This window comes from Papio anubis, chromosome 2, assembly GCF_008728515.1.
Source record: "Papio anubis isolate 15944 chromosome 2, Panubis1.0, whole genome shotgun sequence".
NCBI classification, from domain to species: Eukaryota; Metazoa; Chordata; class Mammalia; order Primates; family Cercopithecidae; genus Papio; species Papio anubis.
In genome coordinates this window covers 162,657,627-162,680,561 of record NC_044977.1, presented here as the reverse complement: position 1 = coordinate 162,680,561, position 22,935 = coordinate 162,657,627, and the positions used below count along the sequence as shown (strand labels likewise).

Below are 22,935 nucleotides of genomic sequence, written 5' to 3'. Positions count from 1 at the left end.
GGGAAATGCAGCAATACTTAACATCTGTCAGATACCACGCTAAGTACTAGCTTGAGGCACTTCGCAATATCAACATCTGACGGTACCACATTGCTCTTGATGGTGTCATATCTTTACAAGCTACATTTTGGGTAGTTGCTAAGAAAATCGGTGTGGAAGTGGGAATCAGGGTGGTGGTGTTCAGTGTGGTTCCAAGTTTTGAGAAGTTGCGCAGTGTCCAACAGATGCCCACATCCCATTAGTGAGTAATTGTGGTTAGTTAAGAATGAAAGAAAAAATATTTCTTCTTTCAGTTTATGTGTGCTATTTTTTTTGAAAGGCTACTGTTGTTAGGCTGTGAATAAGTATTAAGTTGTTTGGACCTAACTACTTAATAAAAGAAACTACTGGATACTTTTTTTAATCGAGGGCGTGCCATTAAAAAATGTGCAGAGGAACTAAGGGCACTACAAACTGAGAAATCCTCAGAATCTCTGCCATATGTTGTTCTGGGTGTTATATGTTATATATAGATTGTAAAAGAGTACACACAGGGATAGAAAGATAGGGAGAAAGGGAATGGCATGAGGACTGTGTCAAGAAGTCTATTTATCCAAAAATAAAATATCTGAAGCAAATAAGGTAAAAATGTAAGCACTTGTTAAATCCAGGTGGTGGATCCACAGACATCTCATTTTCTGTACTTTTCCATGTGTTTGAAGTGGTTTATAATTAAAATAGTTTTGGAAAAGTGAGGCAAGAGGATGGAGGAGGACAGAAATGTAGGAGGTGCCTGTGCTTGCCTGGGAGGATGGCAGAGGAGACTGGGAAGGGGTGTTTGAGGTAGAAAGAGATTCAGGAGATTGAGGGATGTGGAACTAAGCAGATCAGTGTGGCTGAGCTCTGAACTGTGGTTCTCAGTGCTGGATGTGAGGCTGTAGGAGACATCCTGGGCCCTGTTGATTCCTGGCTATTAGGAGATTGAAGAGTGTTAGGAGTGGGAAAAGACTGGGTTTGCTCCTAGAGCATTGATGCTCAACCCTGGCTGCATGTTAGCATCACTTGGGGTTTTTCAAAATACTGGTGCTCTGGCCCCACCCCTAAATGCCTGAGCATCAGGGCTTTTCACAGCTCTCCAGATGATTCCAAAGTGCAGTCAAGATTAAGAGCCACGGCCACAGCCCAGCGTTTCTCAAACCATACTGTGAGTCAAACTTTAAGGAATCACTTATTGCTCAAATACAGATTCTGATTCAGCAGGTCTGGGATGGGGCCTGGGATTCTGCATTTTTAACAAGATCCCAGATGCTGCTGCTGGTCTGAGGTCCACAGGTTGAGTAGCAGGTTCTGAGAGGGAGCTATTTTTAGTGAAGGGTGGCTGGAGAGCAGCGGAGCAGAGATGGACTCGGGTTCAGACCCCTCCTAAGATGGACTGAGATGGTGGTAGGTTGTGGGGGTTGGAGGAGTGGGGGGTAAGCAAGTGTTTTCTTCTTATAATGCAAACACCACTCTTATTAGGTATCTTTTATTGTGTCACAAATTACGCCAAAACTTGGCAGCTGAAGAGTCAGCTCTCAACCACTCCACAATGCCGCTTCTCATATAGGAGCAAGACTCTTAACGTGAACAGCCTGGATTAATTATCTGTTGATGGGTGGTAAATTGCCCTAAAACCTAGAGGCGTAAAACAACAAACATGCTATCTTGCATCGTTTCTCTGAGTCGGGAATCCAGAAGTGGCTTAACTGAGTGCTTCTGACTTAGGATCTCTCATGAGGTTGCAGTGAGGATGTCAGCTGGGCCAAAGGCGGTAGGATCTATTTCCACATGGGTGTTGAGTTAGTGCTGACTGTTGGCAGGAGGCCTCATTGCCCTGCAGTGGAACTTCATCCTGCTGATAGAGTGTCCTCACAACGTGGCAGCTGGCTGCCCCCAGAACGAGAGATCTGGGAGAGCAAGGTAGAACCCACAATGTTTCCTACAGCCTAGTCTGGGAAATCACACTCATTTCCACCGTATTCTTCTGGTTACGCCGGTCAGCCCTATTCACTGTGGGAGGGGTCCACACAAGGGTGTGAATACCGGGAGGATCATTGAGGACCGTCCTGGAGGCTGGCTGTGATATCCATAGTCTTTTCTTTTTTTTTTTTTTTTTTTTGAGACAAAGTCTCACTCTGTTGCCCAGGCTGGGCAGTAGTGTGCAGTGGCACAATCATGCAGTGGTGAGATCATGGCTCACTGCAGCCTCAACCTCCTAGGTTCAAGCAGTGTTCCCTCTTCAGCCTCCCGAGTAGCTGGGACCACAGGCACATGCCACCATGTCTGGCTAATTTCTTCTTAAAATTGTTTTGTAGAGACAGAGTCTTGCCATGTTGCCCAGGCTAGTCTTGAACTCCCGGGCTCAAGTGATGCACCTGCCTCAGCCTCCCAAAGTGCCCCTGATTGTTTTCACCCATGAAAATAATGCATGCTCAACAAAGAAAACTTGAAAATGTAGCCCGTAGTGTCATGACCCCGAAAAAAGTTCTGCTAACAGGTGGTTTATGAACTGCCAGTTTTTCAAAAATAAGGATTTTATAAACAAATACACAAGCACTTTTAAAAAGCGATACCATACATTAATACGGTTTGATATAGATTGTTCTTTACAGTTGACATTGGATCAGGAACACTTTCAACCGGTACATTTTAGAGTTTCTTAGGCTCTGTTGCAGGACAGCAAAAAATCTGACACCATCTGAATACTCTACTGAATTTTTAAGTTTAATTTATATTTCTGGATCTAGAGAGATGTCGTTATCATGTAAAGACTTCTTAATTTGGATGATCAGTTCTTACTTTGGATGACTGAATGAAGTAATAAACATGCTTGTGTCTTCAAATACAGAATTTGAGTGTAGAAATAAAAAATGGGGTTGCCAGCTGATCCAACATCATTGCATATAATTGCCCCATCTCTGGTTGCTTGTCACTAGCTGTTGGCATTTGTTAAAATTAGCTTTACAGGCTGCCTTAGATTAGCAGCAAGTGTGGCAAATGAGGGCTTACTCTTAATGAAACTAATTTGTATTTGAAAATATAACTACATTTATTGCCCCCATTATTTAAATGTGTGCATGCTAGTTGATAGTAAAAATGAACTTTTAAACTAAGGCTTTTCTACATTGTAGCCGAAAAATAATCTTTTAAGAAGGTGATCCTTTTGAAGTGGTTTTCCAGTGTTATTATGGACATCGTGGGAAGCATTTTAGAAACAAATTAGGATACTTTTAAAATAATAATTTAAACGTTTTATTTATTTTTATTTTTTTACACAAAAGTGTGGTTTATTTCTTTTTTTTATTTTTTATTTTTATTTTTTATTATTATACTTTAAGTTCTAGGGTACATGTGCATAACGTGCAGGTTTGTTACATATGTATACTTGTGCCGTGTTGGTGTGCTGCACCCATCAACTCGTCAGCACCCATCAACTCGTCATTTACATCAGGTATAACTCCCAATGCAATCCCTCCCCGCTCCCCCCTCCCCATGATAGGCCCCGGTATGTGATGTTCCCCTTCCCGAGTCCAAGTGTTCTCATTGTTCAGTTCCCACCTATGAGTGAGAACATGCGGTGTTTGGTTTTCTGTTCTTGCGATACTTTGCTGAGAATGATGGTTTCCAGCTGCATCCATGTCCCTACAAAGGACACAAACTCATCCTTTTTTGTGGCTGCATAGTATTCCATGGTGTATATGTGCCACATTTTCTTAATCCAGTCTGTCACTGATGGACATTTGGGTTGATTCCAAGTCTTTGCTATTGTGAATAGTGCCGCAATAAACATACGTGTGCATGTGTCTTTATAGAACATTTAAAATGACACAGGACATTGTGCCCCATTGCTGGTCAGCTTCTTCTGGAACCAAGTATTTGGCGATGTGCTGTGTTTGTGTGTGTGCGTGCGTGTGTGTGTGTTTTGTTACAGATAAGTCTTGCTCTGTCACTCAGGCTGCAGTGAGGTGGCGCAATCACAGTTCACTGCAGCCTCGCAATCCTGGGTTCAAAAGACCCTCTTACCTCAGCCTCCCAAGTTGCTGGGACAACAGGTGCACACCACCACACCCATCTCTGTGTTTTATATAACAGTGATTTGTTCAGAATGCTCCCGCATTCTGTCCAGACTTCTGGAACAGTCAGCTACACTGCACCATGGGTATCTCGTCATTGTCTCTGTGATCTCCCTGAAGGCAGGGCCTTCCCAGTTTTAGTGTTTCCTAACCAAGTGCCTGACTCAAAGCAGACCTTAATAAATGTGAGTTGAATGAATGGATGGATGAATGAATTTGGAACATAAGCTCCCTCCCTCATGGAACTAATAGCTCCTGTAAGAAGCTGGTCCACCGTGTACCAAAGAGACATCCCACTTAAGGTTTGATTCAGCCCAAATTTTTTCCAGAACAACACCATTCAAGGGATCTTTGCTTCCAGATCATTTGCAATGTCTACCATCCTCTTCTTGCAGTTCGGGTCTCAGAACCTTCTTCTGATTTCTTTATTTTCCTCTTTAGAAAGCATCTAGTTCCTAATTACCCTTACCAATTTCTGCTGGGGAACTGTATGTGTGTTTTGATTATTTCCCCACTGTTTCACCATAGGAATAGGGAAAGGCCTCCTCCATTTCCTCTACCTTTGAAGACTTCTAGGAAAGTTTTTCTTGGTACCTTAATGCTCGGGAGACCCATACACATAGTTTCAGGGATGTCTGCTGAGAAGACAAAATATAAAAAGAGAAACGAATGCCTGAACAACTGTCAATCAAAGCTGATCCAACAATGAACTCACACATAAAATAGGTAATCTGATCGACATTGGGTGTCAATATGAGGTGAGCATAGGAATTTGGAAGGGTGGAGCTGTGGGAGCAGAGTGGAGCATACATGAAGTACTAGGGGAGTCTCACTAGACACAGGTGAGTTTTAGCATGTGTTTTTTACAAAAACAAGCAACAACCAGAGAAAAAGTCAGTGAATAGCACCGTTGGGCATGATTCCACCTGGTGAGCTGATGCCCCAGTTGAGCAGGGGCTAGCTGACCTTTGAGAGGTCTCACTTTCCATACACCTGTCATGGGGGCAGTATGTGGACATCCTCCGTGTTTAAAGGGAAGCATTTTTTTCATTAACAGGGCCCCTGCACTTACCGTATAACCCAACAACCCCAGTCTCAGGTATTTCCCCTAGAGAAGTGAAAACTTATGTCCATTTAAAAACCTCTATGCAAATGTTTATAGCCACTTTATTCATAATCAGCCAGTGCCAGAAAAAACCCAGATGCCCTTCAAAGGGTGAATGGCTGAAACAGGGGCCCTAAAAGCAGGCCAACTTCAGCAGGTGCCAAGGAAGTGGCAGGCCATGGTCATTTTGAGCAGACTTGGTGTATAAGTTGCTTATGGTATAAATGAACCACTCCAAAACTTAGAGGCTTAAAACAACAACAGTAGCTTCTTTTGCTCAGGAATCTGCAGCTTTGGCAGGGCTTGGCGAAACAGCTTGTCTTTGCTTAACATGGCATCAGCAGCTTGACTGAGGCAGAAGATCTACTTCCAACATGGCTTGCTGGCAAGATGGCCAGCAAGTTGGTCCTGGCTGTTGGTTCCTCTCCACATGGGCCCCTCTTTGGGGCTACTTGAGCTTCCTCATGGCATGGTGGCTGGATTCCAAGAGCAGGCACCACAAGACTCAGCAAGCAAATGTTCTCAAGTTTCTTAAGGCTGGGTCCAGAAACTGGAACTGTGTTAAATTCCATCAGATTCTATTGGTCAAGCCGTCGTGGAGCCCAGACTCAGGGTAATTGACATAGACCTCACCTCTCAATAGGCTCAATAGGAGGAATGTCAGTGGATTTTGGAGCCACATTTAAAAACCATCCTACTTACCATTTACCTTCTACCTTACTAGAGACTTTGACCCATGTGAGAGATGTCCTTCCATCGAGACACTCCCTGAATGTCTGTGCGAGGGAATGTGCAGCACATCCGTGTCTTCTGTCTGCATCTGGCAGTACTATTCCTTAGACCCTTTCCTCTGCCTTCCCTCCCACGGCCCTCAAAAGCAACATACCCATCTTTTGCCTCCATCCTCTTGCAGGATTCTAATGTGATCATGGTTTGGGAATGTCACATGGTAAACAGTGTAGCCTAGAAAACTCTGCAATAGTGTGCAAGTCACTGTTACAGCTTATTTTTCCTACTTTTTGTAAGCTAGATTTTTCTGACTTGTTTTGAGCATACTATAGACATTTTTGGAATGATGTAAAAGTCTTTCCTATTTTGACAGGGGTGGGAGTTGGTGGAGAGAAACAAAATCCAGGGAGAAACAAAAGGAATGCGGGTGTGGTAGCAGGGAGCAGGGTAGCTGCCTCTACACAAGAGTAGGAGGAACTAACTCACGCTAAGGTTTTGATGGCCAGCAACTACTTCCTGTGTCTGCCTTTCCAAAGAGGGCTGTGCTTTAGCAACAGTTGCTTAAACTAGGGTTGCACGCATTCCAGAGAAATCAATCTCTAAAATTTGAGATTCAAGCATTCAATGATATTGCAGTTTTGGTGTTGGCTGGTATTTATTAAAATAAAAACTTGATACCAATTAAATGTAACAGAGTTTGCATGAGCAAAGAAAAATTCGTAAATCGGGCAACCTCAGAACGAGAACAGGTTCAGCGACCTGCCTGAAACACATCCTGGCAGTGTTTTGTGTACAGAAAAGAGAAGTGAGGTACAGAGACAGCTGGCTTGGCTTCGCTGCCTGTGATTGACTGCATCTCTGCTGCTGTGATTGGCTGAGACTCAGCTCTTTGTTACAGAAGTATACATCCTAAGTTAGGCTTTCACTTAGTTTACCTACTAAACTAAGTTGCAGTTCCTTATGTAATGACTCAAGTGTGGAGGCATCCGCAAGCCAAATTTGGTTGAATTTAACATACTGTTTAGCTTTTCTGTGTCTGATCACATGGATAATTTGCCCAGAGCCCCTTTATGTCCTGTGATATCAAGCATAATGCCCTTTGAGATGAGCTGGGGCAGAAGCCTCAAGGTTGGGACAGTCTGATTGAAACTTTAAACTCAAAGTTGTGAATCACAAGAGTTTTCTAGTACTTCTTGGTAGTCTCCTGATCCCCACCCCAACCCTTTCCAGATCTTTCTTCTGATCCTGGTAACCTTCTCCTTTCTACTATCAAGGAAATTGTCCTTTATCAAATAAATTAAATATAAATTAAAAATTATAGACAAAATAAAATCATACTAAAGTGGTAGTGGCTACCAGGAGCTTAGCTTGTTGTCCTTCCCGTGGAGATATTTGTCATTTCAGAGGAGATACTTAGGAAAGGTAATTCTGATTCAAAGGAATGAACCTCTAATATGAGAATTTACATAATAAGGTAGCAAAAGTGGGAGGATTTTTGAGGAACAGGTTCCTTCTTGGAGGTCTTCAAACACCCTGCCTTCCAGAGCAAGGCAGGTCTGCCTGAGTCTGAGGGGTGTGGGCATGAGTGCCTTCCCTTGCTTGCTAGCCTATTCACTCCTCACTCAGCCTTGCTCCCATCAAGGTCTCCAGCAGGGCTCAGTATGGAGAAACTCTGCCACCCTTTAGAACCTGCCGCCAGCCTGATAGAAGAGTCCTTTCTCCTCCTCAGGACTCTGTAGTGTATACACAAGTGGCTTTATTGGATAAGCTAGCATCAGATGAACATGCCTACTGTAAATGTTGCTTCAGTTTTTAATTAGAAGAATTGAGACCCAGTACGTAGATGATTTTGTGTTTTGCCTTTATTCCATCCTAACATTATTGTTGGAGATGTATCTGTGCATTTGTAAGGTCACAAATTTATTACTTTTTAACCTTTTCGTATAACTATGGGAAAGCACACCAAGCAACACAGAGACTGCTCAGTAGCCCAGTAAATCATCACAAACTGAGCACACCGGTGTAACTGACACCCAGATCAAGAAACAGCAAAGCTGGTACGCTAGAAGCCCCCTCATCCTCTATGCAGTCACTGTTCTCCCAAGGGTAACCGGCACCCCACCTTCTAACACTGGAGATGAGTGTTGCCTGTTTTGGAACTCTGTATAACAGGAGTAAGAAAGAATGTACTTTTTGTGTCTGGCTGCCCCCACCCCCACTCCTTTTTGATTTTTGAGATTCTTTGATGTAGTGTATAATCCTAGTTTCCATGTTTTCTTTGCTTTATAATATTTCATTGTGTAAGTATACCACAATGTATCTTCCCCTGGAAGGTGTTTGGGCAGTTTCCAAGATGGGGCTGGTATGAGTAATGCTACTGTTAGCATTCCCATACGTGTCTTTTGATGCCCATGTGTACACATTTCTGTTGGTATATACCCAGGAGAAGAATTTCTGGGTCACAGGATAGGCATGCATTCAGCTTTCCAACATATTGTCAGTTTTCCAAGGTGGTTGTACCAATTCACACGCTCACCATCGGTGCAGGGGAATTTCATTTGCTTCTCATCCTTGCCAATACTTGGTATTATCAGTTTTTTAAATGTCGAGCTATTCTGGTAGATGCCTGTTAAATCTCACTGTGGTCTTCCCTTCATTTCCCTGATGAGTCATGAAGTTGAGCTTCTTCTCATGTGTTCCTTGGCCATTTGCATATCCTCATGGGTGTTTGTTGGGGCATTCCACCTGTTTGCTGTTGGGTAGTGTAGCTTTTCCTTATCGATTTGTTAGGCGCTCTTTGATTCATGGTGGATGTGAGTCCTTTGTCGCATGAATGCATTAGTGTGCAGGAGCCAACACACACTGGCTTTTGAGAGCTGATTTTAGCATCTCTTCCCGACTCTGCCTTCCGTGGCATCATGTTTGGCAGCTTGAAATCTGCCGTGGTGGGTGTGTTTATACCATAGAAATAGGCAAAGTACAAATCGGGGTTTCCTCTCTTTCTTGGAGAGCTGGTTTACCAGTGCACCACTTGACAAGTGTATTGCAAATAGCTTATTTCAGTCTCTGGATTGCCTTTTCACTCTTTAATGTGCGTTTTGAGGAACAGAAGTTTTAAATCTTAATATAGCCTACATTATCAAAATTTTCTTTTGTAGTTAGAGCTTTTTGTGTCCTCTTTAAGAAATCTTTGCCTTCACCCCCATATTTATTTATATGGCTAGCTAATCATAATCAATTTTGCTTAACTTCCCCCCTACTGAAGCAGCACTGCCACGTACAGTTATAAAGATTGTTCCCAAGGGGGGATGCAGGGGCTTAGATCCAGACCTTGCTGTGCTCAGTAAGACATGGCTGGGACAGGGTTGCATTCCTTAGAGGAGGGGGCACCTTTTTCGAATTCTCACAAAGGCACCATATGGGCTAGTGGTGGGCCCAGATCTCTGACACCCTAAATCCCACACTGCCTCTCCGGCCTGCCAAACTGCGCTGCCTGCCCTTTCCCTTCAGATGGGGCAGCTTCCTGCCTCCATGCCTTTGCTCTTGCTGTGCCTCCATCTCTACGTTATCACATTTGGAGTCTGTCCAGCAAAGCCCATCTCAGATACCCAATCCAGGCCCCTGCCATTTTCCCATCTTGTTATAGCTTGAATGTCCTCCCTCTTGTAGTAGGCTAACCTCCTTGAGGGCAAAGACCACATTGTTTGAATCGCTGATAATGCTTTGCCCATAGTAGGCATGAGTAAATCTGCATGAATGAGTGACTTGGCGAGCCTTTGGGCTCTTTGCAGAGAGTAATAGTGCACATCTCGATGGGTTACCTCTTCCCAACACTTAGAAGCTTCCTTGTCCATTTCTTTTCTGCTTTGTCCCAGTGGATGCCAGCTGGCTTGCTTTTCAGCAGTTAAATATGCAGCCCTTTACATATCAGCTGTTTCATCTGCAGAACTACAGAGTATTTTACAAGTAATCAGTTCATGCAGATTGCACATAAATCATGTCTGCTCTGGCCCTTTGGATACTAATGTTCCCTTATTAAGGCATAAGTAAGCCTTCCTGTTCTCATCCATTCTTTCAGACTTTTTTAAATTACTGAAAAGTAGAGCCTAGTTGTCGCTACACCACCTCCTTCCATTCCACCCACCCGATGCCCTCGTTGCTTTTTTGAGGTTCAGTTTGTTTTTCTGGAGCTTGCCAAATTGCCTTAGGAAGCTGGGTGCCTTGTAAATGAATTAAGCAAAAGGAAATTCTTATCTCTAAAAGGAAGTGGTCACTGTGTTTCTGTGTGTGATGTTCTTGGCTGGTTAATATTTTTGTGAAATATGTTCTGATGGCAGCAGTGGTACCCCAGAGAGGAGGGAAGCATCCGTTATGCTTTGTACACAAAAGCAAAATCTCTTCTGCTGAAGTTGGAGGAGTGGATGAAAAGCTATTTCATGAAAGTCATTCTGCCCAAACAAACAGAGAGCCTTCATTGTTTTTCATCCCATGGAAGATTGGAAGCTCAGCTCACCTTAATGTGCCCATTACTTTAACATTTCTTTATTTTCTTTTCAAACTGGAACTACAGATTTTTGCTCTAATACACGTGGATTTCTGCTTCCAATTGCTCTATCCCTGCTATTAGTGTTCAGTCAGTTTTCATTTTGGTCTAAAATGACTCTCTAAGAGCTTGGAAGCATACTATTATTTCCTGCAGTTTGGTCTAAAAATGAAGAAAAAGGGGACTTTCAGACAAGGCCCATAAAAATACCACCATCTACTTTTAGAGATGTTTTATGAATATAAATTTCCTGTCTAAATAATTACTGTTGAGGGTAGAAAGGACTTGGAGTTTCGAAATTGTAACAACAACTTATTCTGTCTTAGCAACCACAGGGAAGGTGACACGTCTCTTGTTTTTTATAGATGGGCTGACACTATAATGCACTGTATTGCTTTTTAGATCCCATTTTTTATTCATGGATACAGATTATAGTGGAACTGAGGCAGTGGGAGGTATTATTTTCCTCAGATGGGGAAAAAAAGGTAAAAAACAGGTATGCTTTTGGTGTCATTTAAAAAAATCTCAGGACGGCTGGTAATAGTATCTTAGCAGAAGGAGAAGCCAGCCTGGGTACCGAGTGCAGTCGTCTGTGTTCAGGTCCTATATTAAATTATACCCTCAGTTTCGTAAAGGCTGAGGTGTGTCATGTATTCTTCAGGAAAATTATGGCGTCTTTTATACTAGAGTGTTTAAAGATAAAATCTCAGGAAAAAATCACCTCCCCGCCTTTTTCCTTTGGCCAGCAGCTGCTGAAATGGGTTGCGGATTGAACAAGTTAGAGAAACGTGACGAAAAACGGCCTGGGAATATTTATTCAACTTTGAAGAGGCCTCAGGTGGAAACCAAGATAGATGTGTCCTATGAATACCGCTTCCTGGAGTTCACAACTCTGAGTGCCGGTGAGTACACGGGCTGTGCACAGACACGGGCAGGTGGGGTCTCCAGCAGGGGCCTACGGGGGATGGGGGTGCTGTTGGGAGAGCTGGATGGGGTAGGGGCTGTGAAGAAATGAAAAGGGCAGGCCTGTCTCAAGGGGGCAGCTTACAGAGATCCAGATTTTTATGTGAAATCTCTCACTTTTTAAAAAATGGTGGCTGGGCGCGGTGGCTCATGCCTATAATCCCAGCACTTTGGGAGGCCGAGGCGGGTGGATTACCTGAGGTCAGGAGTTCAAGACCAGCCTGACCAACATAGTGAAACCCCATCTCTACTAAAAATACAAACGATTAGCCAAGCGTGGTGGCGGGCGCCTGTAATCCCAGCTATTCAGGTGGTTGAGGCAGGAGAATTGCTTGAACCCAGGAGGCGGAGGTTGCAGTGAGCCGAGATCGTGCCACTACACTCCAGCCTGGGAGACAGAGCCAGACTCTGTCTCAAAAAAAAGAGAAAAAAAGCAACTAATTACAATTTTAACAAATGAAAATCATGTGTGAGCCAAGCAATACATATGGATGGGCTGAATTTGGCCCATGAGCCAACCAGTTTGCAGACTGTTTCATAGCAAGCCCCGTGGAGAAGGAAGATTTGCCGTCTCTCCTCGTATGAAACTTCCTGTCCACCCAAATTCACCTGCCTGTTGTCTGCCATCTCGTAAGAGGGCTCATCCATCTGAGCTTGGCTTTGCCTTGGCTGAGCCAGAGGGAGTCGGGTCACCTACCATGCGAGTGTCCAAGGACTGAGGAAGCAGGGAATAGCCCATGAAGACTGGGAAGGGATGGTCAGCATCAGCATCAGAGCATTTGCTGAACACCTGCTGTGTGCAGAGTGTTGGGCCAGTGTTGAGGGGGGAAGTCATGAGGCATGTCCCGGCATCTTGCAGTATTCTGTCTGATGGGAGACAGAAGACTCATACAAATGAAAAAACAAAAACAATTCCACAGGTTTTAATAGTGAGTTGGAAAACACTGAAGACATGTTTTTGGAAAAGGAAGAAAATGCTCTTCTTTTTGGGTCCCAGGAGTTTGAGAGCAAAAACTGGGCACTATGTAACGAAGTCATCTGAACACATTATCTCCCTGGGCTTCTGGGTATACTTTAAGCTTCTATGATTGGAAAGGAGAATGAGTGGAAAAAGCCCTCAAGTTCATGGATTTGAGTCCTGGCTCTGCTTCAGAGTAACTGGGTAAATCACTGAGCTTCCCAGTCCTGTAGTGTCCTCATCCATAAAAGGAACACGGGTGTCCACTTCATGGGGCAGTTGTGAAGATTAGAAAGGTGGATATGGTGAAGCTCGTAGCACAATGTCTGGCATGCAGTAGGGTCTGCAAGTGTTCTCTTCCTCCCCTCCTCCCCAACTACTCTCTGCTGTGGCTATCTCTGTACTGAGGCTCCAATTGCTTCTTGAGCTCTGAGAAAGGACAGCTGAGTGTCTCTGCAGGGACATGCTGTGCATCCCCTGCAACAAGTCACCACAACTGAAGCCAGCATCTTCCTTTTCAGATTGCTTCCTTCCAGTGCCCTTGATGAGTCAGTCATGCCACCATCATCCTCTTAAATGTGCAGATATCTATGACCATGGTTTCCCCCTGCATGTAGTTGCCATTCCTTCGCCCAAGCCTATTAAAACCATGTCTGTAAATGCCTCTAATATAGCTAATGTAACACACAATTATTTGGAGCAGTTGGTCATGCATTTGGTCCTCCATTTATTTGTTCAGTGAATATTAAGTGCCTACAATGTGCTGGGCATTGTGAGAGGATTAGGGAAAAACAGAAGCATGTCTAGGAGAAAAGATTGGAAGGAAATATTTAAGTATTAGGATGCTGAGATGATGGGGGAATTCTTTTTTCTCCCTTTTGCAGTTGTGTTGTTTTTCATCGTGGTTATATGTCTTTAATTATGACGAAGAGTAGCTTTGCTCCCAAGAACCTTCACAAACACATGAAGTTTCCATGCAGTGCTTTGTCCCCCGACTGCTTCGTAGCTGGTCTCTGAATGATTTCCCTGACCTCCTTATTTGTTTGTTTCCCTGAGCTTCAGCTGCAGCATCCACACTGCTTTTGTGCATTGTGCTGTCCTTGATGGAATTATCTTTTGTTTTCTGATTATGAAATAAACATACACCCATTATAATGAGCTAGGACAACACTGGCGGATATCCCACATGGCCTCCCTGCTCCTGCCCTTGTCCTCCTACAGATCCTGCCAGTCCTCTACTCAGAGCTCTCCTTTGGCTGTTGCCACACCAAGAGTGGCACAGCTCCCCTTGACCGCATTCTCCCACTGCTTGTCTTTGGTGTTCCGCTGCTTTTGCTTTGCTCTTTTGTGAACCTGCCAGTCCTCCTCCGGGCTTTTACACTGCCTGTTCCTCTGCCTGGAAGTCCTCCCCCAGGATCCCCTTGCTCATCTTCAGAGAGAACGGGGTCCTTCTCTCTGAAACTTTCTTTGACCACCTCTTTAAAATTTCTACCTTCTTCCCAATTCCCCATGTCTTTCCCCTCTTGATTTTCTCCATAGCACTTCTTACCATGTAACCTGCAATATATCTTGCTTATTGCTATTTGTTTCCTCTTTGTTGTCTGCCTTCCTTCATTAGAAGATAGAATCCCTTCCCACGAGTGCAGGGATTTTCTCTCTTATTCTCTGCTGCTCCCTCAGTGCTTAGGACAGTGCCTGGCACTTAATAGATAATCAGCAAATAATTGCTGAATGAATACTCACCGTATGTTTTTGAATCCTGCTTTTATGCGACTTAACATTGTACAGTGAGGTGTGCACCTGTCGTGCCTATGCTTGGAAAGTATGATTTAATGGCTATATATGATTTAATCACTCAGTATACCATAATTTATTTTGCAGTCCCCTTTTATTGGACATTTAAGTTATTTTGGGCTTTGGGCTATTACAAATAATGTTGTGATAAGCAATGTTGTCCATAAATCTTTGTACACATTTCTGACTATTTCCTCAGGAATTACTGAATTGAGGGATGCGAATGTCAGCACTCTTGATAAATTGCCCAGTTGCCCTGTAGATAGGACCTGCTTGTGTAAAACACACATCTGATTCTGCACAACTCTTTAGGGCGTTTCCCTGGATGGATGAAGTTGAGATTCAAGCCAGAGCTCAGGGCTTTCTGTAGCTTGGTCTTGCCCTTTGTAGATCCTCTCCCTATCGTTCCCTGGAGAACGGTGTGTCACGGCATTGCCTACTGCCCCCGCCCAGGACCCTCTTTTCTCTGCTTCTCTGATTCAGTGCAGGCAGCCCTTTCTGCACAGGCCCCCACCTCTTACTGCTTGCTAGGACCCCACCCACCTGGGTTTGTTCCTTCTTGACAACCATTCTATCAGAATTACTCTCTTGTGCACGCCTGTAGTTTGTCAATACTGTCCTTTTGACACTTTGATTACATCATATATTAAACCTATTTGTGTTTCCCTGGGGGCAAGGACCAAGCCTTGTTTATTTTTCTGTTTGTCTTCCTTGTTCGGCTTTCTAGCTGAGATGAGCCTGTCCTGAATAGCTGGGTCCTAGTAAACCTAGAACTAAATGCTGACTCCTTTCCCTGGCAGTCTCTCACGTTTTTCTTCCAGGAGTTCTAATGAGATTATCCTTTATTCTCCAGACTGGAGCTGACATGTGTTGAGTGCTACTATGAGCCCAGTCCTGTGATAGGACATTACGTCTTGATCTCATTTTTCTTTCTTTCTTTTTTTTTTTTGAGATGGAGTCTCGCTGTGTCACCCAGGCTGGAGTGCAGTGGTGTGACCTCGGCTCACTGCAACCTCTGCCTTTCAGGTGCAAGCAATTCTCATGCCTCAGCCTCTTGAGTATCTGGGATTCCAAGCATGCACCACTACACATGGCTAATTTTGGTATTTTTAGTAGAAACGGGGTTTCACCATGTTGACCAGGCTGGTCTCAAACTCCTGACCTCAAGTGGTCCACCCACCTCGGCCTCCCAAAGTGCTGGGATTACAGGCATGAGCCACTGCACTAGCCTGATCTCATGTTTCTGAAATTTTTCAGCTTTATCAAAGTATAAATGAAGTAAACTACATTGCACATATTTAAAGTATTCAAACCCATAAAACCCTCACCACATCAAGATGCAGAACATTTCCATTGCCCCAGAAGTTTCCTCATGCCCCTTTGTTATCCCTCCAACCCCAGACAACCACTAATCTCCTCTCCATCACTGATTTTTTTTTTTTTTTTTTTTTTTTTTGAGATGAAGTCTCTGTTGCCCAGGCTGGAGTGTGGTGGCACAATCTCGGCTCACTGCAATCTTCACCTCCTGGGTTCAAAGGATTCTTATGTCTCAGCCTCCCGAGTAGTTGGGATTACAGGTGCCCGCCACCATGCCCAAATTTTTTTTTATTTTTAGTAGAGACGGGCTTTTACCGTGTTGGCCAGGCTGGTCTTGAACTCCTAACCTCAGGTGAGCTGCCTGCCTCAGTTTCCCAAAGTGCTGGGATTACAGGTGTGAGCCACCTCGCCCGGCCTCCATGACTGAGTTTATTTCCTGCAATGTTATATAAATGGAATCAAATAGTATGTACTCTTTTTCAAAACCTAGCTCTTTTTATTCACTCAGCTTACTCATTTAAGATTTATTCATGTTGTTGGTGTGTTTTCTGTTTTACTGCTGAGTAGTACCCTGTTGTTTGCTTGTACCACAGTTAATTTTTCCATTCACCTGTTGATAAACATTTCCAGGTTTTGGCTATCACAGGTTAAGTTGCTGTGCACATTTGTCTTTGTGTGGCTTCTTATGTCATTTTATGTTTGTAGTAACCAACTAAGGTAGGTGGATAAACTCATTTCTTTTTGCAGACAAAGAAATGGATGCTCAGTGAGGTTAAGTAACTTGCCCAAAGAGGTAGGAAGTGGCAGGGGCAAGAATTCGAATATAGAATTCTAGAATCTTGGGCATCAAAGCTCTTGTGATGCCAGACTGCAAGATGCTACACAAATAGGCATTCACACCAACTGGAATGTTGTTGTTAGAAAACTTATTATCACGTAGAATGGTATAAGATGATTCCTCCCCCATAAGATTTTAACCCCAGCAGATTTTTGAATGACACTCTATACACTTATTTTTCATGGAGAAGATGATTATTTGACTCTTAGGCAAATACAAGTCAGGGAAAGGGTATTGGCCCATGTCCACCTGATGGCTTAGGTAGGAAGGGTGCCGCCATGTGCATTTTCAAAAAAGTCAGGATCAGCTGGGCGCGGTGGCTCATGCCTGTAATCTCAACACTTTGGAAGGGCGAGGCAGGTGGATCACCTGCCTGCCTAAAAGGTCGGGGTTCAGACCAGCAGCCCTGACCAGCATGGGGCCCGTTTCTGCAGAAGTGCTTGGACGTGGTGGCATGCCACCTGCCTCAATCCCAGCAGCAGCTGCTCAGGGAGGCTGGGGCAGAGTTGCCGACGGAAGGAGGTTCGCAGGAGCGGGAGATCTCACACCACATTACTCCAGCCTGGGCAGCAAAATGCCTCCAGGCGATGATGGCTCAAGCCTGTAATCCCAGCACACACTTGCAGGAGGGGGAGGCAGCCAGAGGCGGATCACAAAGATCCAGAGATGAAGAGAGACCTGATGGGAGCGATCTCTACTAAAAGTATAAAACTGCTTGGCGTGATGAGGTGGGCGTGCCAGTCCCAGCATCTCTCAGGAGGGAGGTAGGAGAGAGAATGCTGAACAACCGGAGGCCAGACGCCGATTGAGATCGGCGCCATACGCACTCAATAGAGCAGCGAGATCCGTCTCAAAGTGATGACCTCCATCAAAAATGGGATCCACCAGTTCTTTATTGGGTTGTCCCTTGCCCTAAAGCTCAGTGCTGTTATTGAGATGCTGAACCACACACACCTGCAGTTTGATTGGATTGAAATTTTCAATTAACTCTGGTCACCGAGGGATGAACCTGCCCTTTGATGGGTTTCATCACAGACGGAGGCCCATAAAGCATCACAATTTCTGCAAAACGGTACCCCATTATGCCTTTTATGTGAGTGTTTTGCCAGCCTCTCTGTGCCAGGCCACTCTAACACCACTTGAAAGCTACCTGTGTCAGCTCTGTGAAAATCGACTGTGTTTTATGCACATTTGGTGCCAGGGACAGTTGGCACGGAAAGCAATCTGTGTAATGAGGCCAGTGCCCAGGGCTTGGGCCTTCCTTGAACGGTGCAGTCCTGCTCTGACTAGTACAGGAGCCACCATCACATGGCATTTATATGTAATCATTAATCAAAACAAAGTAAAAATATTCAGTTCTTCTGTCACACTACCCACATTTCAAGCACTCAGCAGCCATGTGTGGCTGGTGACTGCTATTGGACAGCACAGATAGAGAACGTTTTTATCATCATAGAAAGTTCTATAGGATAGCGCTGTTCTAGTCTGTTTTCAAGAGAGGAAAACTCGGTTTCAGGTCAGAATCTGTGTCTCTAACTCATAACAATGTACCATTTTATCGTGAAGATTTGCCCTTAGGTTCATAGTGACCATAGGAGGATTCATTGATTCCACAAATATTTGTTGAAGGTCAACCTTGGACCAGATGCCATGTCTTGAGGACATGTGGGTGAACCAGACAGGAGGTGTTCTTGGGTTGCCTTAGTCAGCTCGGGCTGCCATAATAAAATACCACAGACTGGCTTAAACAACAGATGCTTATTTTCTCATAGTTCTGGAAACTAGAAGTTGCTACCCTGGAGATCAAGGTGCCAGCATGGTTGGGTTCTGGTCAGGGCTCTCTTGACGTGCAGACAACAGCCTTCTCATTGTGTCCTCACATGGCAGAGAGGGAGGGAGGAAAGACGGGACTTGGGGGGAAGAAAGAGAGAGAGTGAGAAAGAGAGAACAGGAGCGAGCACAAGCTCTCTTGTGTCTCATCTTGTAAGTACACTAGTCCCATCAGATTAGTGCCCCATCCTTATGACATGATTTGACCTTCATTACTTTCTTACTCCAAATGTAGTCACTTTAGGGATTATGATGATTTGGAAGGACACAGTTCAGTCCGTAGCACCAGACCATAGATTGGTACTTTACTTTGGTTCAAACTCTCTTACAGATGAAGAACCAGTACTTGATACTAGAGTAATGGAGACAGATGGGATGGTGGCAGCCCAGGCTTGATGGAGGAGTCTGTGTGTCAAGGAAGACTTGAAATCCTCAGGTGGATTTGGAGTTTATGCAAATTTGGTATCAGGCACAGTTGGCTGTTAGTCAGGCAAAAGATGGGAGAAGAGGGTGGAAGAAGATAATCTTTTCACGAAGAGGAGACAACTTGTGGGAGGGATCAAAATGCAGAGATAACACTGCATATGTGGGGAACCACAGGCAATTCAGTTTGGTTGGAACATGTTCTTTGGGGGAGAAGAAAGTAGGTCCAGATGATGAAAGGTCTTAGGTGTTGGGCTGAGGAGTCTAAGCTCAAAAGCACTGAAGGTTTTTAAGATGGAGGGGGTGCAGGTGATGTCAAATTCTCATTCTGAAAAGATTTCTCTGGATTTAGAATGAAGAAGGATGGAAGGGGCAACACTAGGGGAGGGGAAACCATATAGAAACCATAGCAATCATCAGGCAAGGTAAAGGTGGCCTCAGTCAAGACAGTGGCAGTGGGGACAAGAAAAGGAGTGGGGGAAAGAGAGATTAGGAGGTGGTCCTAGGGACTGCCTGGCAGGTGAAGGAGAGCAGGAAGCAGAGGAGGAGGTGGGTGTGCTGGGCACCTGGGTGGATGGCACAAGTTCCCCACAGCCAGATGCTGAGTCTGCTTTAAAGCATTCTCCAATAATAGTCTCACTTGATAATTCAAGTAGCCCTGAAAGCTGGAAGGAAGATATTGTTTTTCTTTTCTTTTCAGATGGAGAAATTGATTTGACAGGTAATAAGTAGTAAGTGGGACCAGAATCCAGTGTTTCAGCTCTTTCCACTCAAAGCTTATCCACTGCACATGAAAGAGAGCTCAGTGCCAACCGCCAGTCCACTGAAGGGTGTCGCAGTGATATTTGTTTGAATAACTTTATTGAACTGTAATTTAAATACAATGAAACACACCCATATGAAGTGCCTGGGTGATGAGTTCTGATAAGTGTAAACATTTGCAGAACTATCACCACACTCAAGATATAAAACTTTTCCATCACCCCAGAAAGTTACCTCAGGTGCCCGCCCCGACCCAGCCAACTGCTGATCTGCTACGTGTCACTGTTGAATAGTTTTGCTTCTTTTTGAATAATATGTACGTAGAATCATACAGTATGTGTGCCTTTGGCTTCTTTAACTCAGCCTAATGCCTTTGCAGTTCAATCCATGCTGTTGTATGTATTGAGTCTTTGCTGTTGTATGTATGGGGTCCTGCTGTTGTATGCATGGAGTCCTTGCTGTTGTATGTGTGGAGTCCTTGCTGTTGTATGTGTGGGAGTCCTTGCTGTTGTATGTGTGGGGTCCTTGCTGTTGTATGCATGGAGTCTTTGCTGTTGTATGTGTGGAGTCCTTGCTGTTGTATGCATGGAGTCCTTGCTGTTGTATGCGTTGAGTCCTTGCTGTTGTATGTGTGGAGTCTCTTTGCTGTTGTGGCGCGGGGTCCTTGCCGCTGTACATGGCTGGAGTCCTTTGCTGTTGTATGTGTGGAGTCCTTGCTGTTGTATGCGGGTCCTTTGCTGTTGTATGTGTGGGGTCCTTGCTGTTGTATGTGTGGGGTCCTTGCCGTTGTATGCATGGAGTCCTTGCTTTGTATGTGTGGAGTCCTTGCTGTTGTATGCATGGAGTCCTTGCTGTTGTATGTATTGAGTTCTTGCTGTTGTGTGTATCAAGAGTTCATTCCTTTTTGTTTCTGAGTAATATTCCCTTGTTTGCATATGCCACAATTTGTTGAATCAATCTCTTGTTGAACATTTGGGAAATTTCCAGTTTGGGGCTATTATGAAAAAAAAAAAGCTGAATATCCATGAACAAGTGTTTTGTGTGGATGTTTTCTTTTTTTTTTTTTTTTTTTTTTTTTTTTTTGAGTGGGGGTCTTTTTCTTTTTTCCCGGCTGGAGTGCAGTGGCCGGATCTCGGCTCACTGCAAGCTCCGCCTCCTGGGTTCACGCCATTCTCCTGCCTCAGCCTCCCGTGTAGCTGGGACTACAGGCGCCCGCCACCTCGCCCAGCTAGTTTTTTGTATTTTTTTAGTAGAGACGGGGTTTCACCGTGTTAGCCAGGATGGTCTCCATCTCCCGACCTCGTGATCCGCCCGTCTCGGCCTCCCAAAGTGCTGGGATTACAGGCTTGAGCCACCGCGCCCGGCCTTGTGTGGATGTTTTCACTTCTGTTAGGGAAATATGTAGGAGTGGAATTGTTGGGTTGTATGCTAAATACATGTTTACCTTTATAAGATACTGTTCAACTGTTTTCCGAAGTGTTTGTTCTATTTTACATTTCTGATAACAATATATGAGAGTGGGTAGCTTAATTTTTTAGGTAATAATCAGAGTTACTTTTTATTCAGCACCTACTGTTGTATTAATCTCTTATAAACAAACTAACAACAATCTTATAAGGTAGGTGGAGTCACCCGCATGGTAGAGAAGAATACATTGAGATATTGAGTTTGGACTGGTTATAAAGGAAACTTGCTCTAGGCCACCAAGCTGTTGGAGCTTTGCAGGATATCTTGTGGTCTTACTGAACAGCGAAGCCTTCACTTTGACTTTCTTGGTTCCTGAATCTTCTGTATGCTGTGGTGGGTTTAAACTAAATTGAAGGGCTTCAACATGAAAAAGTTCAAAGGTAACTTATTCACCTTTGCCCCTTTCTCAAGCTTGTCTTCTATTTCTGTTCTTAAGTTCCTCCTTATAAGACATTCCCATGATACGCATTAAAATTTCGAGGATCAGTCCACACTGCTGCATTTTACAAATTCCCATCTTTGTGGTTTTCCTGTCTAAGAGGACTTTAAGAACTGATTTTCGGGATGTTTTCTTCGACATTGTGTTGACCAGGCTCATACTTGGCTTTCAGCCACTAGCATTCTAGCCTTAAACTCTGTATATAAATTTTGGGTGGTCATGATAATAACAGGATGACATTCCTCATTCAAGACATGCAGATTGCGCAATAAATTTTCTACAGGTCCAGTTTTTCTTTGACCTCCAGTCTGGGTGATGTTAGCCCGACACACAACTACAGAAGCAGCTGATAATCGTTGTTTATAAGAGTTGTCCTTTCAGTCTCCCTTCACGGCTGGGAAAAAAACTAATCTAAAAAAATGGATCATGATTTACATTATGTTCTGAAAATTAAGAAATGAATGTTGTGGGGAGCTAAGTGTTTGGGTGCCTAATGGCTAGTTATAAATCCTGGCACTATCAGCCTTTCCAATTTCATGAAGGGAGATGATAGGCCAGCTCCATGGCCTCATCTAAAATAATGTCAATCTCCAGAAAAGCCTTTAAAACTAATCATTAACTTAAAGGAGTGGTTCTCAACCTTGAGAGTGAATCAGAATAGCCTGGAGGGCTTGTCAAAATGCAGAGTCCTGGGTCCCATCCTCAAAGTTTCTGATTTAGTAGGTCTAGGGCAAGGCCTGAGAATCTGCTTTTGTAATACGTTCCCAGGCAATGCTGATGCTGCTGGTCTGGGGACCACACTTGGGGAACCTTAAAAGACCATGTGCAGTATGATTTTTTTTCTTAATTTGAGTGGAGATGGCAGAAAAAAAATTATACTAGTGTGATTTTTTGAGTGTAAGATAAATTCAATAAATACTTACCTACCTATATATTATGACCAAATCATAACTTACTTCCTTTAGGTGGCTTAGAATATATTTGGGAGGACAGGTCATAGGAATAAAAATAAGAATACCAGATGATGCAATGATTCTCAACGTTTGTTTAAAAAGTTCCCATGCGTGGCTGCACACCAGACCAATTTAGTTAGTCTTGGTGTTGTGGTTTTGGTTCTGTGTCCCCACCCCACCTACAGTTCACACTACAGAACAGGTGTCAACAGACTCAGCTTAAGTCTGTGATGTCTCAGGGAGCTGGCTAAGATGGATACCTGGCTGCTGGTGCCCTCAGGCTCTGGGTGGGAGGGGGGCGCTTTACAGGGGAGCCCAAGATAGCAAACTATGGAAAGGAAGGAAGAGAATTGGAGGGGATGAGTACTTATTTGCATTACGGGAGGATTCTTGGTTTAAAGTGGGTTTCACCATGGGGTTCCTTTAGATAGAGCCTCAAGTACTCCGAAGTGTTTGTTTTGCCTTTCCTTAATGAGGTATTTATTACCTCTCTCTAAATATGATACCTGCAGTTTTAGAACATAACAAATCCATCTATAACATTTGCAGCTCTTCAGCAGAACTGAGCATACAGCCACTGATGTTGATAGCATTTTTTGTAAGTAAAAACAAACAAACAAACCTTGGAGCAAAATGTCAGAAGCCCTGGAGGAGGAAGGTGGATGGGTAGAAGGGAGGCTCTAAGCAGCCCTTGATATTGCTGCAAGAGGCCCCAGGGTCAGA

At 44.0% G+C, this 22,935-nt stretch overlaps 1 protein-coding gene across 9 annotated transcripts in view; it reads left to right on the top strand.

Moving 5' to 3' along the window:
* Positions 1-22,935, top strand: part of RFTN1 (raftlin, lipid raft linker 1) — a 202,591-nt gene that overhangs the window by 9,510 nt on the left and 170,146 nt on the right. For 6 of the 9 annotated variants that reach the window (XM_017955925.3, XM_031663766.1, XM_031663767.1 and 3 more), the window contains exon 2: positions 11,215-11,370. In XM_017955925.3, coding sequence (XP_017811414.2) covers positions 11,226-11,370 — 145 coding nt within the window. In that variant the 5' untranslated portion in view covers positions 11,215-11,225. The remainder of the gene's footprint in view (positions 1-11,214; positions 11,371-22,935) is intronic. The other 3 variants (XM_017955924.3, XM_017955926.3, XM_017955922.3) reach the window with 1 other exon arrangement.